This window comes from Leucopleurus acutus, assembly GCF_964270905.1.
Source record: "Leucopleurus acutus genome assembly, chromosome: 12".
NCBI classification, from domain to species: Eukaryota; Metazoa; Chordata; class Mammalia; order Artiodactyla; family Delphinidae; genus Leucopleurus; species Leucopleurus acutus.
The window spans coordinates 49799545-49818234 of NC_139154.1; the positions used below are offsets into that span (position 1 = coordinate 49799545).

At 40.3% G+C, this 18690-nt stretch overlaps 1 protein-coding gene across 1 annotated transcript in view; it reads left to right on the forward strand.

The window, feature by feature from the left end:
• Positions 1–13148: 13148 nt before the first annotated feature.
• Positions 13149–18690, forward strand: part of WDR43 (WD repeat domain 43) — a 47459-nt gene continuing 41917 nt past the window's right edge. The window contains exon 1 of the mRNA XM_082851933.1: positions 13149–13392. Coding sequence (XP_082708059.1) covers positions 13168–13392 — 225 coding nt within the window. The 5' untranslated portion in view covers positions 13149–13167. The remainder of the gene's footprint in view (positions 13393–18690) is intronic.

Here is an 18690-nt window from a genome sequence, read left to right on the forward strand (position 1 = left end):
AGTCGCTGAGTAACTGTCCCGGGAGCGGGCCTCTTTCCCGCGCAGGGGCCCATTTTCCTCTTTGGAATGTGTGCAGAGTAAACAGTTTACTGCTGACAAATCTCCACCAGCCTCGTCCGGGGACGAGAGGATTAAGAGAGACACAGCCTGTCAAAGCGTTGTCTAAGCTGAAGTCCTGTACCAGGGTTAGTTAGCTCGCTGGTAATCAGGAGCAGGAACGTCAGTCGGTCACCATAAGTAAAACTGGCCCCGAGATGCGTTTTTATAGACTGCAGCTGGACGTGCCACCCGCTGACTGGAGCTTCTTTCCCAGCTGACCGCCTCCTTCCCCCAGTCCGAGCGAGTTCCTTTTGACTGGGCTCTGACCACCTGCATGCCCTCCCCAGGCCCAGAGAGTCGGCGACCCTAGATTAAAGTGACTGTATTCACTGTGTGCTCATTTTACAGAATTGTTTTTAATCATTAAAATATAATAGTTAACTGTTTTACCCTCCCCAAAACTAAGTAAAATTATCTTAAAATGGGAAAAGGCCAATGTTAAAACAGGGGTGGCGGGGTAGAGGGGTGTTATAGGCTCCATTGCATCCCTCCCAAGTTCATGTATCGAAGTCCTAACCTTCAGTACCCCAGAATAGGACTGTATTTGGAGATAGGGTCTTTAAAGAGGTAATTAAATTAAAATGTCACCAGAATGGGCCCTAATCCAATATGACTGCAGTCCTTGTAAGAAGAGATTAGGACACAGAGGGAAGACCATGGCCATCTACAAGCCACGGAGAGAAGCCTCAGAAGAAACCAAACCTGCTAACACCTTGATGTTGGACTTCTAGCTGCCAGAACTGTGAGAAAATTAATTCTGTTGTTTAAGCCAAAAAAAAGAGCATTGACTGTATTTTCTAATTCTCTCTCTTTAAAAATTTTTATTCCCAGGTTTTGGCACCCCCCCCCCAATTTTTAAATAAAAATGAATTTATTTAATCCTAAAAATAAAACAAAAGAAAATTAAAAACTGGGAAAAAGTTATCTATGGAGTCCAAAATCTCATTTAACATTGAATATCACTAACCTGTTTGCTTAATATTAATTCAATTGGCAGAAGTTTATTAAGGGTCTGGCAATATCTAATGTGCCTGGTCTAATGAGGCACATTAGCTATTTATTTCATTTAAGTTTACAACAATCCTGAGTCAGAAATAAGTATTCCAGTTTTACGTGTAAGAAAACTGACCCAAGGAGATTAAATGATTTGGGCAACAGCCCATAGCTGACAAGTGACATGACAGGGTTTCCTATCTAGGTCAGTTTGGTTCAGCAGTCCATGCTCTTTGTACTGTAACACCCCTTCTCAAAGGCCAGTCAACAGTACATTTGAATTCAGAGTTAACACCGGAATACATTCACAGAGCTACAAATTCAGTTTAAATTTGAGAAAAGAAGTCTTGTTATCACTTTCAAAGACATAAATTCTTTCTAATCTGTGCTTTCTAAAACATCAACCATCGTAAACTCCATCATCAGGACTTCTCTCTTTTAATCCTAAAAATGAAAAAACAAAACAAAACAGCCCGGCTCTCCCCCATCCCAACTGCATGTCTCACTTTTGGTTTTGATTTATTTTAAGAAAAGTTCTTTTGACTAACATTTATGTTATCATTGCCAAATATGGGTCTGCGTTGGAACCTTCTGAATCCTAAGCTCTACAATTGTTTTTAAATTTATCATTCCTAATTTATTGTCTCGTTATTAAATGATATTTGGCTGTTATTTCAGAAGGAGTAAGAATTAGAAAGATGGTATACTGACAAAATATAGGAAGTAAATCTTTGATTTCTGAGATAAATTGTGAACAGTTAATGGCATTCCTTTCTTTCTATTATTTGAATAACAGACAGTGATATAGTTTGTCCTACACACATCTAATGAAATGCATTAACATACACTGAAAAATATAATTATTCCTTATTTATTCATGACCTTTCAGAGCATTTAAGCTCTCAAAAAGAAGTCACTCTGTGTGCTTTTCTATTTCTGGCTATACTTTTCCTTTCCTATCTTTCCTATGAAACTGCCAACTTGGACTCTGAAACTATTCTCTGAAAATATGAGGCATCATCAACTCATCATTTTTACTTTAGGGTATAAGACCAGAAAGATACTATCGTCTAGTGGCATTTAGTCAAGCAACCACTTTAAAATCCAAATAGATGTCAAGAAATGCTATTACTGATGGCTGACATTTTAAAATCTCCAGTCAAACTATATCTCTATGTCTAGTTCCACAAACGTTCTCCTCTAGCTCTTTGCATATGCTTCTTCCCTCTATATAACTCCAAAAGACTGGGAGACGTGCCTCTCCTCTGTACTCTTGGTATGTCCTATCTTTAGACCTATGATGGTGTGTGTCATACTGTGTGGAAGTTGTTTACTTACCATTTCCCTGGTTAAGACATGAAATTGTTCAGAGAGCTGTGTCTTGTTCATCATTATAATTCTGTCATAGTTATATCACTATAATCCTGTTATTGTATCATATTATATGGTATATATGATATATTGTATATATAATATCATCATATTTCATAGATGTATCATTATAATCCTGTCATAGTACCTGGCACACAATATGCCCTCAATAAATATTTGTTCAATGAATGAAGAAAGTAGGAAATGAGAAAAAATAGCAGCCCTGGTACCTAAGTCCCTATACTAAATGATTCAACATGTAAATATGATCCAATTACATTTAATAGTTACATATTTTGTTCTGTATCTACACATGTACTTAGCTTTTTTAGAACTGTTGAAGTTTTTCTTACTGACTTTTAGTGAAATAGAAAGTATCTAAGTCTAAGAATATAACTTCCTTTCTCTTGGCTTTTCATTTTTTTCCTGAGTTGCTGCTAACTTGAATCTGGACCCTGTAGAACTCCTCTATGATTTACTGTTGTATTACTAGAAATTGCAAATTTAAATCTAGAGAATTTTAAAATTTTCTTAAATATGTGTACAGTTTTAAAGAAAAATTGCATGCTATTTAGACTTGGAGAAGCTTCTTACTTATCATCACGCACCACCACTCACTAAACACCTTTTTTGGTTCCTAAAGTAAAGGACAGTATACAGCATGATTCAGAACCAGTTTGTTAGCACCTTGTGAGCCATCGTTTTAGAATGTTGAGAACCGATCAGTCCTCCTTGGGATTGAACTCCTGGAGAGGATCCTAGATCCTCCTTCCTTCTCCTCAGGGTGCTTCTTTTGGAGAATGGCCTGACTGTCACCTCCATCCCACCAGCCCTACTGCTGGTCAGGGTCCAGTGCTAGTCTGGGCCTCAGAGTACCTCTACACTGCACCCCTCCCTTCTACCCTCCATCTCTTTCTCAGTTGTCGTCAACTCACACTGCAGAACTCAATAACCAATCTTCTGATTTCTAAATTGTGAAGCATTTAAGCTTTGTGTTTATGTTCACTCTCTTTGTTTATGAATGCTCATAAACTCTTCAAAATTTAAAACCTTTTTAAAACTTAAAACCTTGGGCGTATCCATCCATCTATTCATTCGCAATTCCTTCATTTATTTACTTTGCATAATTGACTTGTAATCATGCTTAGCTCACTCGAGGGGACTCCCCTGAACACCCAAGACAAATACTGTTATAATCTTTCTTCTTCTTCTTCTTCTTTTTTTATAAATTTATTTATTTATTTTTGGCTGTGTTGGGTCTTTGTTGCTGTGCACGGGCTTTCTCTAGTTGTGGTGAGCCGGGGCTACTCTTCATGGCAGTGTGTGAGCTTCTCATTGAGGTGGCTTCTCTTGTTGCAAAGAACAGGTTCTAGGTGTGTGGGCTTCAGTAGTTGTGGCACACAGGCTCAGTAGTTGTGGTGCACAGGCTTACCTGTTCTGTGGCATGTGGGATCTTCCTGGACTAGGGCTTGAACCTGTGTCCCCTGCATTGGCAGGTGGATTGTTAACCACTGTGCCACCAGGGAAGTCCCTAATCTTTCTTCTATGTATTGCTTTTTATTTAGTTTTTGTAAAATTGTAGTCATACTTTAATCTTTTTCTCACATTAGCTCTTTGTATCAAAGATTATGAATGAGCATAAGCAATAGTAAAACCTTAGCAAGACCATGTACAAGTGTCACTGTTGTGAGCTTTCATACTGTAGGAAATCCTGCCTAATTGACTCTTGTTTGTGCTCTGTAAATTCACACTATTTTGTAAGGCTGTATACTAGGATACTGTTTGGCTATAAGTGAAGGTAGGAAATTCAGAGCTAAGATGGTCCTCTGAAGTGTCAGGTACTCCTGGGTGTGGTCTCCATTCCAAAGCTTACCTTATGGCTGCTCAAGCTCCAGCCATTACATCCCAATTTCAGTCAGTAAGAAGAGAGAAGAGAGAAGAAGGTCATGCCCTCTTTCCTTAAACACACTTCCCTAAAAACACACATATCACTTTTGCTTACATTTCATTCACCAGGACTTAATCACATGGCCAGATCTAGTAGCAAGGGAAGCTGAGAAATTTAGTCTTTATTACAGCTGAATATCAGCCTAACCAAAAGTCTGAAATTCTATTAATATTGAAGAAGGGGGAAATGGATTAGAAGGCAACTAGCATTTTCTTTCCCAGGTGCATGCTAGCTAGTTGAGGCAATCCCCATTTTAAAAAAATGTGTTGTGTTCCTAAAATTTGTCAATAGGATGTTTGCAATCTCGTATAAGTAACAGTTATGTTCCCAGCTCTGCTCAAAAGCCTATTTAGGGATAAAGTAGCTGAAGCAGTGTTCACTATTGAAAAAGACAATGGAAAACTATTAACAAGCCACTTGTATCATTTAAACAAAAAATTAAATATAAAATCTGTGTTTTCAGCTGTCTACTAGACACCATCTCTGGTTGACTTGCTGGTACCTCAACAGCATGGCCCAAACTGAACTAAGTCATCATTTCCACCTTTTGTCCCATCCCCTGGAACACTGGACCTCCTATATTCCCTATATGAGTTTAAAAATCACATGATTTTCTGTTACTTCCAGGCTAGAAAATTCCAGGTCATCTGTGATTCTTCTCTCTGCAGCACTCTCTTCCAACACTCCACAGACATACATTCACAACCTCTGATCAGTGGTCAGGTCCCGTGGATTTCCTGTCCATTTCCTTTAGCCACCACCAAATCTGACTACCTGCATCTGAAGCCTCCCTACTCCTATCCTACACTGTTTCATTCAGTTATTCGATAAACATGTGTTGGGTATCCACTGTGTGCCGTGCGTTGTGCTAGGCTGAGGGTACAGAGATTGAAGAGGGGGATGGGAGTAGTTCTAGCCCTCAGAGAATTCACAGTCCATTAGGGGAAACACAGTGGCTTTCCAAGGTCAGAGTGGTGGGAGCTCTCTGCCCAGCATCCAGGCACTAAAGAGGTGTACTGTCTGTGAGGAATTCAAAAACAATACCAAAACCAACTGAAAGCCAGTCAGCTTCCTCTTATCACCAGGTGTCACCTGTTCTGAACAATGTCAGGAGTAAGATACTTCTCTCTCCCCAAATATTTGATTGTCTCAAGTTCTAAACAAGGGTTGTGGCTACCACTGAGTTTTAATTACATATGTATGTATGTGTGTATGTATGTATGTATGTATGCTTCAAATTAGCACATTTTTATTACTTGTGCTCTGATAAACATTATAGTGTATAAGAAAGTTAATTCCAAGAACTCCTAATTATATAGTTGGCCCTGACACATGTGGACTCACTTATAAGAGTTCTTTTTAAGTTCCTAAAGTTTCAGAATCATTCAAGAATAATTCACATCTCCAGCCCCTGTGGTACCACATATTCCTGTGTTAAAACAGGATATTTAAAATAAACAATGACTGCACAACAGTTATAAAGATGAAGAAGCAGAACTTCAATTGGAAATTCAAGAAGCAGAACTTCAATTGGTCATTCCAAGACTACTTGGAATTTTTGTTTGTGTTTAAAATGTTTCAGCTGTAGAGACATCCGAAAACTACTTAGCTACTCAAAGAAACAAAGGCATGAACAGTATTACGATATTTGAAATCCCTTATGAAACATGATTTTTATGAAAAAACTCAACCTTACTTCAAACTCAACCTTATGTTTCAGCCTTTTCTTAACTATTTGTGTGTATGCTGTTTCATGTAAAATAAACTGTTTAAAATTTAAATTACTACAAAATGTTGTCTAGTGATTGGGAGCAAATATAGATTGACAAATCTAGCAGCACTAACTATTGAACATAAATATGCGGAGATCAATTTTGCTAAAGTTATTGACAGATCTGCAGAAGTTAAAGGCTTGAAAACAAAACTAGCATTACTTAGCATGCTTTTGAGGCTCATCCATGTTGTAGCATGTAACAATAGTACTTCGTTTGTATTGCTAAATAATACTCCATTGTTTGCATATACCATATTTTGTTTCTCCATTCACTACTTGATAGACATTTGGATTGTTCACAGTTTGGGGCCATATGAATAATAATACTGCTATGAAATGTATGCATGGACATATGTTTTCATTTCTAAAGGGTACGTATCTAGGAGTGCAATTGCTAGGTTGCAAAGGAAATTCATATTTAATTCTTTTAAGAAACTGCCAAATTCTTTTGCAAAGAAGCTGTGCCTTTTACACTTTCACAAGAAATAGATCAGGGATCTGGTTTCTCCACATCCTCACCAGCACTTGTTATTGTCTGTCTTTTGTATTATAACCATCCTAGTAGACATGAAGTGGTATCTCATTGTTGTTTTGATTTGCATTTCCTTAACAGGTAATGATGTTGAGCATCTTTTCATGTGCTTTTTAGCCATTCATGTATCTTCTTTGGTGAAATGTCTATTCAAGTCTTTTGCAGATTTTTTAGTTGGTAGTTTGTCATCTTATTTATTTATGTATATTTTTGCATGTGGATATCCAATTGGCCCAGTACTATTTATGAAAAAAACTATTCTTTGTTCATTAACTCTCTTGGCACCTTGTATGTATCAGTTGACTTTAGAAGTAAAAATTTATGTCTGTACTCTTGATTTTGTTCCATTGCTCCGTGTGTCCATACTTGCGTTATCACTCTGTCTTGATTACTGTCACTATAGTTAGTTTTGAAATCATGTACTGTGGCTGCGTCACTTCGTTCTTCTCTTAAAAAATTGTTTTCACTATTTTAGGTCCTTTGCATTTCCACATATATTTCAGGATCAGCTTATCAATTTCTACAAAAAACTCCTGATAATATTTTGATAGGGATTGCATGAATGTATAGGGTGAATTGAAGAGAATTGCCATCTTGACAATACTGAGTTTACCAATTCATGAACATGGAATGTCTTTCCATTTACTTAGGTTTCCCTTAATTTCTATCAACAATGTTTTTACTTTTCAGAGTACCAGTCTTGAACTTCTTTTGCTAAAGTTATTCCCAAGTATTTTATTCTTTCTGGTGCTATTTCAAATGGAATCGTTTTCTTAATTTAATTTTCAGATTGTCCATTGATCGTATGTAGAAATACAATTGATTTTTTTGTATATTGATTTAGTATCTTATGACCTTGCTACATTCAGTTATTGGTTTTAGAATTTTTTGTGAATCCCTTGAGATTTTCTCTATGTCATCTGTGAATAGATACTTTTACTCCTTCCTTTCCAATTTGCATGCCATTATTATTATTAATTATTATTATTAACATCTTTATTGCACTAGCTAGAACCTCCAGTAAAATATTGAGTAGAATTGATGAGAATGGACAGTATTGATTTGTTCTCAATCTCAGGAGAAAAGCATTCAGTCTTTCATTATTAAGTAGGAAGTGAGTTGTGGGGTTTTTTTGTAGTTTTCCTGTATGAAGTTGAGGATGTTCCTTTCTACACCTAGTTTGTTAAATTTTTTTTTTTAAATCATGAGTGGGTGTTGGATTTTGTTAAATTCTTTTTCTGTATCTTTTGAGATTATCATGTGTTTTTAATCCTTCATTCTATTAATATGGCATATTAGATTTTTGAATGTTAAACCTAGTATTCCTGGGATAAATCCCATGTGATCATGGTATATAATCTTTTTTATATATTACTGGAGTTGATTTGCTAATCTTTTGTTAAGGATACGTAGGATCTTTAATAATTCCTATTATCTTTAGGACTAATAGGAATTAGTTAAGTTAAATTGTTAGTTAGTAGGTTGGATGAAGGGTTGGCATTGGGGCCTGAGAGAGGATTGGAAGAGCATAAATTATGGGCATGAGTAAGAGAGCAGAAGCCAGAACAAAGGTGGTAGGGCAGGAAACCAGGATCAGATGAGAGCCTGGGGTATGATGTTTGAGGCAGTCTACAGTGAGTGAGTGATGATGCTGGGGAGATTGACAGAGACCAGGTTATAGATTGTTCTGTAGTCCATATATATTGAGCAGCATAGAATTTCTTCCATAATTGTCAGCAAGCTTGTGAAGATTTTTGTTTTTGTTTTGTAAAGTAATCAAGATTTTTTTAATATTTATTTTTATTTATTTGGTTGCACCAGGTCTTAGTTGTGGCAGGCGGGCTCCTTAGTTGCAGCTTGCCAGCTCCTTAGTTGTGGCATGCATGTGGGATCTAGTTCCCTGACCAGGGATCGAACCTGGGCCCCCTGCAGTGGGAGCACGGAGTCTTAACCACTGTGCCACCAGGGAAGTCCCTGAAGGGTTTTAAGTAGAGAGGTAGAATGGTCACATTTATGATTTGCAAAGATCATAAAAATGTAGCAGCCTGGAGAAAGGGAGTCCAAATAAATCAGTGGTGGCAGTTCGGGTGAGAGATATAAGGCTCAAACAGGAACAGAGGTGGTAGAATTGCATGGAAATGAGGAAATTGAATGTGGAATTACTTCAGAGATAAAAAAGACTGCTGATTGATCAGATGTGGGTATGGTTTGGGTGGCAGTAAGATGTGGGGTTGGGTAATAATCAGGGTTGATTCCTTGCTTTTTACAGTGGCTAACTGGGTGGCTGGTGGTATCACCAACTGAGGCAAAGGATAGAAAAGAATCAGCACAATTAGATTCAGCTGCATGTGCCATAACCCAAAATGTAGTAGTTTATACAAGAGGGAAGTTTGTTTTCTGTTGTATAAAAGAAGTCCTGAGGATTTGGTCCAGGACATATATAATGCTTCAGGGTCCCTAGGTTCTGCTATCTTTCTGCTCTACCATTCTTAGCATGTTATTTTCTCCTCAAAGTCCAACACGGATGCTTCAGCTTTGGCCATTACATTTCAGTTCCAGGGTTTAAGAAGAAAAAAGCCATGGATTATAGCATACCCTCTCACTTTACGGATATTTTGTTCTGGCCCATAGTCATATGGCCTACCATTGTTGCAAAGAAGGCTGGAGAATGCAGTCTTTATTCTGGAAAGACATATGCACAGATAAAGAAGTAGTGCTGTAAGGAACCCTGATGTTAGAGAGTGGGACGTGAGGAAGATCCATGAGAAATGAATAAGAAGAGCAGCCAGAGAAGTAAGAGAAAGCCAGGAGGGTGTGACGTCATGGAAGACAAGCATGCTAATGACAAGTCAGGTAAGATGTAGACTTAGAATGGACACATATGGTAGCAATGTGGTGCTTGCTGGTGGCCTTGAGAAGAGTTTTGGTGTAGTGGTGGGTGGGGCTGAAAGTCCCATTGCAGGAGAGAAATTGAGAAAATTAGACTATTCTTTTTTCTTTTAGTTTTGTTTTAAAGGAAAGAAAAGATTGGGACAGTAATGGAGGGGGAAGAGGGGTCCAGGGAATTCTGTTTTTAAAGAAGAGAAAAATAACAGTATGTTTATATGTTGATAAGAAGGATTAAGTTGAGAAGTAAAAATTGACAGACTTTCTGGAATAATATCCTTGAGAAGGATTAAGTTGAGAAGTAAAAATTGACACTGATAGAGGAAAGACTTTTTGGAATAATATCCTTGAATGGGCAAGAGAAGCTGGGATCTAGAACTTATGTGGAAGGGTGGCCTTTGCTAAGATCACGGAAAGTTCATCCATAGGACCAGGAGAGATGGAGCACAAGTGGGTAGATTCCGTGGTATTGGGAGCTTGTGAAAGTGCTCTCGTGATTGCTTCTATTTTCTCATGAAATCGTAAGCAAAATCATCCACTGAGAGTGAGGATGGAGGAGGAGGAGGTTTGCGGTAATAGGACAGTCTGTCCTAATGTCTAGGACAGTGGAAGAGTGAATGGATTAGGGAACAACTGTTCGATAATCTGTTAGCATCGACTTGCCATGTGAAGTTTGTGGTCACGAATTCGAAGTAGATGAGAGTCCTAATAAAGTGGCTGTGGCTTTCTCTAATCATGTTCAGCTGCTTGTAGGTGGAGAGTTAGATTTTACCAGGCTTGTGTTTTGTTTTGTTTTTTTGGCAGCGCCGCGTGGCTTGCAGGATCTTAGTTCCCTGACCAGGGATCAAACCTGGGCCCCTAGCAGTGGAAGCTCGGAGCCCTAACCACTGGACCACCAGGGAATTCCCCAAGCTTGTGGTTTTACCAAGACTATTTTGTGGGAAAGAGGCAAGGGAGTTGAGGGTTGTAATGACAGAGGTTAGGATAAATTAAGGGGGAAGTGCAGCCATCGGGGAGTAGGGATGAGGGCTGGTGAAAAGACTGTAGGATCAAATGAATTGATGGTCCGGTAGGGTGGAAGGACTGGCTGGATGCTGAGAGCTAGAGGGAGTGAGCTGGAAAGACAGGAGTTGGTGGTTACAGAGTAGTGTGTAGAAATTGAGATTATGGAAGAGGTGCAGTTATTTGGATGGCAAGGTCTGCTACATGACCATGGGAGTAAGTGGCTGGTGTAGCATAGAGATTACTGAAAGGGATGAGGTCAAGGAATTGATATGCTTGGGTATCGGAGGGTCATCTATATAAACACTACATACTCTCATTGGATCAGGTTGCCGTGCTCAGAGATGACTTGGGTTAGAAATCAAGCTCTTCCTCCATTGCCCGGCTCTATGTCAATTTTCTGATCGGAAAGATGTAGATGTTGATAGTTTCTACATCCTAGGGCTGTTGTGAGGACTAAATGAATTAATACACATAAAGCACCTAGAACAGTGCCTGACATATAGTAAGTACAAAATAAGCTTTTATTTTTATTTGTATATTTATGACTAACAAATGCATAACTCTAGGTCAGACCTATCTTCACACAGACTCATGCGTGGTTTTTTTAAAATATTTATTTGTTTATTTACTTTTGGCTGTGTTGGATCTTTGTTGAGACTCTGTGTTTGTGGCACGCAGGCTTAGTTACCCTGCGGCACACTGGGTCTTAGTTCCCTGACCAGGGATCGGACCCACGTCCCCTGCATTGAAAGGTGGATTCTTAACTGCTGGACCGTCAGGGAAGTCCCTCATGCATGTTCTTTTATAACAAAAATCCTAGAAATAGTTGTCTATACTTTTCTGCCCTTTCTCACCTCCCATTTCCCCCTCTACTCTCTAAAATGAGTTTTTTCCCCCTACCTCTCTGCTAAAAATGCTTTTGAAAAGTCGCCAATGGTCTTGATCTTGCCAAGTTCACTGATTAATTCTGTCTTCATCTTACAGCATTTGACATGGCTTTGATTATGTCTTGCTTCTGAAATCCTTATAAAAATTTTGGCTTTCCAGGGCATCTCATTCTCCTGGGCTTTCATCACTGTTATCCCTTCTTAATCTCCTTTGCCAGGTCCTCTTCCTATTCCTGATAAATTGGCACATTTTTGGGGCTAAGTTTTTTTCTCTATTTATACTTACACCCAAGATGATCTAACCATACAGTTTCAAATAGCATCTGTATGCTAATGTGATCTACTCATATATCTGACTTCCTACTGAACCACTCTATTTGGATGTCTACTGAACATCTCAAACTTAACTGTCCAAAACAGAAACAGTTGATTTCTACTCCACCCAGACCCGTTTCCTCAATTCAGCTAATGGTATCACCATTCACTTATTCTCTCAGGCCTTAGAGTCATCCTTCACTCATGTCTTTTCCTCATCCTTCACAATCAATCCATTTAGCAAGTCCTGTTGGCTCCAACTTCAGATTAAATCTGGATTTGGACCACTTCTCACCACCTCTGCCACGTCATTCGAGTCCAACCCACCATCCTCCTTCTCTCTTGTCTCTTTGCTTTCATTCTTGCCCCCCTACAGTCTCCATCCAGCATCCAGGAGGCCTTTTAAAATGTAGATCAGGGCTTCCCTAGTGGCGCAGTGGTTGAAAGTCCGCCTGCTGATGCAGGGGACACGGGTTCATGCCCCGGTCCGGGAAGATCCCATATGCCGTGGAGCAGCTGCGCCCGTGAGCCATGGCCGCTGAGCCTGAGCGTCCAGAGCCTGTGCTGCGCAATGGGAGAGGCCACAACAGTGAGAGGCCCGCGTACGGCAAAAAATAAATAAATAAATAAAATAAAATAAAATAAAATGTAGATCAGTTTATGTCTTTCCAAATAACATAAACTGCAAATTTTACCATGGCTTTCGCTACTTGTGAAAGACTCAAGAGTCTCCCATGGCCCTGAGGGTAGTGTTTTATGACTTTCCTGCTGGTCAGTAAGCTGTGTGTGGGCTGAACAGTACCTGCCATTTCTTGAATCAGAATGCATAGATTTGGTGAAATGTTACGGAGACCTTAAAAAAACTGTCTATTTGGTGCAGTAACATGGGATAAATCTTGACGAAAGAAGAGGGAATAGCCTCTCCCACCGTTACTTTCACACTGGTATGATTGAATAAATTGTTGTTATGTGAACACATGATTACAGCCCGTAAGTGGATAAGGAAAAATGGAAACAGTTGTCACAATCACGGAATTATAAGTAAACATTTCTTTCAAACATTTCGTTCAATCATGTTATTTAAATTAAAAAAAAAACCCAAAACTTTTTCTTTCTTTCTTTCTTTTTTAAAGGAAGGAGTCGTGTCAAGCCCCTTCACACGTCCCCAGAACAAGTTAGTACTGAGCCTACTGGGCCACCGTCCACAGGTAGGCCGTCCAACGCTCGCTTGCGTCGCGAAGAGCCACTCCCTCTGCTCCTTGCACTCCCTCCGCCCCACTTCCCCCTCCAGGCCCCGCCCCGTACCGGTGCGCCTGCGCACGGGCGAACACGTGGCTGCCGCGGAGTCAGAGCAGCAATGGCGGCGGGTGGCGGAGGTGTTGCGGACCCCTTCTCTCCCGCGGGCGTCCCCTGCGCCTTCTCCCCGCAAAGCCAGGCCTATTTCGCTTTAGCGTCTACAGACGGTCACCTGAGAGTGTGGGAGACAGCCAGCAACCGGCTGCACCAGGAGTACGTGCCTTCCGCGCACCTCAGCGGTACCTGCACCTGCCTGGCCTGGGCGCCAGCGCGGCTGCAGGCCAAGGTAAAGCGAGCTGGATGGCGCGGGGCGGGTGGCCGCTCAGCCTCAGCCTCAGCGTTTCGTGGCCTGGCGGCGCGCGATCCGTCATCGCGCGTGGCCCTCCGAGGCCCGGGGCGAGGAGGCACAGAGCGCGGTGGAGGCGCGCGCTGGGCCCACACCGTCAGCCCCGTGCGTGGCCTGTCCTGAGGGCAACGAGAGAGGGCGCGGCCGGATCCGACGGGCAGCGGACCGAAGCCCTCCTGGCGGGCTCCATGTGGTCTGGGCCCAGCCGTCGCGGGGGCCGCCATGTTCGCCGAGGCCCCGGGTCCCCCAGGAGCGGCTTCCTGCTACCAGGCCTGGCTCTCCTGCTTGCGCTTTTCAGAGCTCTGGCTTTTGACAGAGCCCCACCTTGGGGCTGTATTGTTCTTCTCCGACCCCTACCCAGCTCATCGGCCTTGCGCTGGGCAGTTAGAATGAACAAGTCTATTTCCTTGCTTCCGGACACCCCCTCCACCCCCCACTCTTGGGGTCCGGCTCACCACGTGTTCTCTTCCACGTCCAGGATGTGACTATTTGAAAGTGTTGACTTTTCCCAGACTCGTTTCCATTGTAAGCCATCTGAACTTTCTTGCTTTTAAAGTTTTAACATCTGCTCGGCTCCCCCTTTATACATCCCCTTTTCCCCAAGTCTGAAGTCTGCATTAGGATATGGAGGTAAAGTGAAGTTGTAGTTTAACTTAACGAACGTGAGTCCAGGTGAAGTTTCTCTTACACGGGGCACTGCTGAGTTAGGGAAGGCTTCTCACTCTTAGGGAGTCAATGAAAGATGTCATTCACTGTGGAGTCACTTGGCTACATCAGCACTATTTCACACGCACGTGGGAACTGCGTGTATAAGGTAGCCAACCCAAATCAGTGCAGTGTGATTTGGAAGCATCAGGTATTGAGTTGTGTGGTATTTAGCTGACACTGTGTGTAAACCTTAAAAAGTTAGTATTTAAACACATACACACAAAAAAAGAAAAAAAAAGTTAGTGTTTAGTATAGATCTTAACTCCACCTGACTATCCTAGGAAACTTTCTGCTAACTTTTTAGGTTGAAAGTAGGGATACATCTAACTTGTTATACTTTGGATGAGTATGTTTAGGTGTTTTTCAGATCTTAAGCTTGATTTTCAAAGTTTCTGGATGAAGTGACTCCTGTTGATCATTAAAGAGACCTTATCAGGGCCCTTAAGTCAAGCACAAGACTAGGACTTTAAAAAAAATCAGTTGTCATTAAGGTGACAGCACTCTGCATATTTCTCCTTTTCAAATTTCTGTGTTTGTATTTTAACGGTCTTGTAAAGTGTTAATAATTCTAATGGTGAGAGGAAATGTGGAGCAGTGGTTAGATGCATGGACCCAAACTATACTTCCTCACTTTGAACCCAGGCTTGGCTTCATCGTAGGAATTGTGCCTCTAAATGGGAATAATAGTACTCACCTCATAGAGTGGTTGTGAAGGTTAACATACTTAATGATGCATAAAGCATTTAGAGTAGTTCTTGGTATGTAAGTGCTGCAAGTGTTAATTGTTGTTATTATCTCTTATTTGCATGGTTAGTCCTGCAAGGTAGATAAAGACTAACTTTTTGCTTTGTTCGTGAAGAAGAAACTGAGGCTTTGGAAAATTAAGCAACTTGCGAAAAACCAAAAATGGAACCAGGACTAGAATGCAGGTATTTAGAGCCCAACTCTATTATCTCGAACAAATCATTCATATTAGGCTGGCAGATATTTGTCACCCACTTGATATTCTCTTGACTTACAATCATATTGTATGTGTCAGGAATAAAACTTTTGCCTGGTCTTAAATTTCCTGTTAAAAGTCAGTTTTGGATTATTTATAGCAGTCTGATACAATAGAAAAATACCTAGATTTGGTTTCATACCCAGGACTCAAACTTGTTTTGTCACCTTGAGCAAGTCACTTTACTTTTGGAGGCCTCCTTGAAAAAGAGTTGGACTACATTAAAAAAAAGTTCTAACAGGTTTCAGTGTCCTTTTACTTGTATGCTCTCACTTTAGTCACCTGACTCTGTGAAATGCCCTGTAATTGTTACATTTTTAAAAACTGAGAATCAGAACTAAGTTTAAATGACTTCTCCAAAGCCTTATTAACCAATGAAGTAGCTGTAGCCACTAGAGTCAAAGTACTTTGACTCCTGGGCCAGTGCTCTTACTGTAACCTTAGATCTTCAGTCACAGAATTGAGAGTTGGGAGGATGTGATTTTTAAAGATAGCGGTTGCTACAAATCACTCTTCATTTTCTGCCTTTGCTCCCAGGTCCCTGGGTTATGATCCTTGCCACTTAAGTTTTAAGATGCTCTCTTAAGCCCTTATTTTACATGTAAATCAGTTTGTAGGAGTATTCTGCATCTGGTTCAGTAACTGGCAGTTTGCCACCCAAGGACAAAGTTTGGTGACATTACTCTTATCAGTGGAGAAAAATGAGTTGGTGCTGGGTTTCTTGGGTAACAGGAGCTAAAGCAGTGGTTCATACGTTTTTATAAAAATTAGATTGCTTCTTGGTCACAAAATGATTATAATTCTTTGCATTTATGTCACAGTAGGTTTTAGAAGATTTTTGTATATATCATATAGCTGAGCATTTTATTTGGGTGATGGAGCCTGGGGGGAAGAGGACCTCAGATGATGATGAGAAAAGTGCAAGGAGATGGATTGATGGACTATGCATGGGTGCTGTTTTTAGAGTTCCTCAGGTTTATGTGTGTAAACTGAGGCTGAGATGGTAAATGATATGCCAGAGGCACACAGTAAGTGGCTGAGCTACCCAGGAACTGACCCTGCTATTTCATTGCTCCTTTAATTCCAAACTTTTCAATTTTTCCTTCTCTAACTGCTGTAGAGCCCTGAAGAAACAGACTGGCTACCACAATAAATGCATTTATGTTACTATGCTGTCACTGTAGTTAAAATGACCCCATATGGCTTAGTGCTTATTAAAGGAGGCACATGGCATTTCAGGCATTGGACAGGGCAAGCACAGCAGCATTAAGGATGTTTCTAGGAAAAATCTGAGCATCCCCAGTCCTAACCCTTAGGGACGCAGCACAGTCCAGTTGTGTTCCTGTATAATGCTCTGTCGTATGGTCTCTCCAGTGTTTAAACTTCAAAAGGCTATGGTTTGCCTAATAAATCTTATTGGCAGAAATAGAAGTTCCTGTGTATTAGAATTTGTTTTTGATGTACATACTGTAGGTAATTACATGTAAAATGCACACATTTTGTTCATTGTTACCTATGAAACTTAGACATTTGCCAGAGTAAGTGACAGTTAAGATAGGCCAAGAAATGGCATAGGAGACTAATTGCAGAGTGAAACTTGAAACTTTGCCGTAATTTTCAGTGACTAGAGGTCAGTATTTTTCACAAATAGGTTTTGAACCATTAGTGGATTGTGAAATAGATTTGGTGGGTTGTGACAGCATTACAATGATGAAGTAGACAATATTAGAATGTATTTTGCATGGTAAAGGATAAGTTTTTTGGTGAAACTTGTTTCAGCTATATACACATTTTTATGAGTGTGTGTATTGGTTTTCCATGTAAACTCTTTTCTTACTCTGGGATCTTAGTCTAAAGAGTCAGGCCTTAATTGGATGTGCTTTTTCCCTCTGTCTTCACTTCATTTGTACTATGCCTTGCGTTTATAAATCATGCACATTTAGACTCACTCAGCCTTCTGATTGCCTTCTGGATCAAATACTGCTTTCTTGAGACTGCTGTTGGCATTTATTGCTTAGCTCGGTCAGCCCCTCACATTGGAAAAGACTATTTAGTCTAAGTAATAGACCAAATCCTTTTGGTCTTCGTTCCTGGTACTTTCTGGAACTCAGATTTTCTTTTTTTGTTTGTTTTTGTTCTTTTTTTCGGTCACGCCGCGAGGCTTGTGGGGTCTTTGTTCCCTGACCAGGGATCGAACCTGGGCCCCTGCAGTGAAAGCGCCAGAGTCCTAACCACTTGACCTCCAGGGAGTTCCCTGGAACTCAGATTTTCTGATTACAGATATATGAACTAAATTTTTAGCCTACCCTATCCATTCACTTTATATATTCACACATGTAATTAATGTGCACATGACATGAAACAAAGCAGTATAACTAAGACATTAAAGAAGAAATACAGACAATTCAGATATACTGTGTCTGAAAGAAGAGGTTTTTGTGGAGAGATCATATTTGAGGTGGACCTTGAAGCAAGGATCGATTTTTAACCAAATTGATAATTGAGACGGATAGAAAAAGGCCTCTCCCAAAAGAGGAAAAAGCAAATGGGAAAGTGTATTCGTGATTAGGGAGTGCAGTGTAAGGATGGAATTGGAAATAAGACTGGAAAAGGTGGTTTGGAGGCAAATTGTGGATGCTTTTGAATGCCAAACAGTTTTGTTTTTGTTTTTTTGGGGGTACGCGGGCCTCCCACTGCTGTGGCCTCTCCCGTGGCGGAGCACAGGCTCCAGACACGCAGGCTCAGTGGCCATGGCTCATGGGCCCAGCCGCTCCGCAGAATGTGGGATCCTCCCGGACCGGGGCACGAACCCCCATCCCGTGCATCGGCAGGTGGACTCTCAACCACTGCACTACCAGGGAAGCCCTACCAAACAGTTTTTTTGATTTACTCTTCTCTGGGGAGTCATTGAAATTTTTGATCACAGAAATAACAGGTTCTGATAGAAAATGCCAACAAAAGTCTGTCATAATCTATAATCATCAGTACCACTAAACTCTTGGTTTCAGAAATGTTTAGTAATGGGATAATAGTTAAAATATTAGATTTCACTAAAATGCACATTGGTTATATAAACTTCTTATCTGGTTGATGTCTTACTTTTTTGGACATGCACATCCTGCTGAATGGGAAGTTATTTTTAAAAAGATCATCCAACTCGGAGAAAACATACATGAGTCATTAGTTCTTTGAGGTTAATTAATTGGATTATTATTTAGGTTTAGACCAGTGATCCTCAAAATTGGGCATAGATTCTGTGATACTCCTACCACTAGCCTCTGCTTGCTTCTCCTAAAAATAGAGATTTTGCTGATAGGGAAATCAGGGCTCTGAATATGTTAACGTTTAATTTCTAAAATTTCTTTGTGCTTTTTAATGCAAATTCACATCTGCAGAAAAACATATACATATTTGGACCAGCCTATGTTTCATACGTTAGAAACCTCATTGTAGATAATTTTAATTTGATTTGGGGAAAACCAAGAATAGAAGAAATACTTTCTAGAATCTTTCAGAGGAGAGTTTTCTGA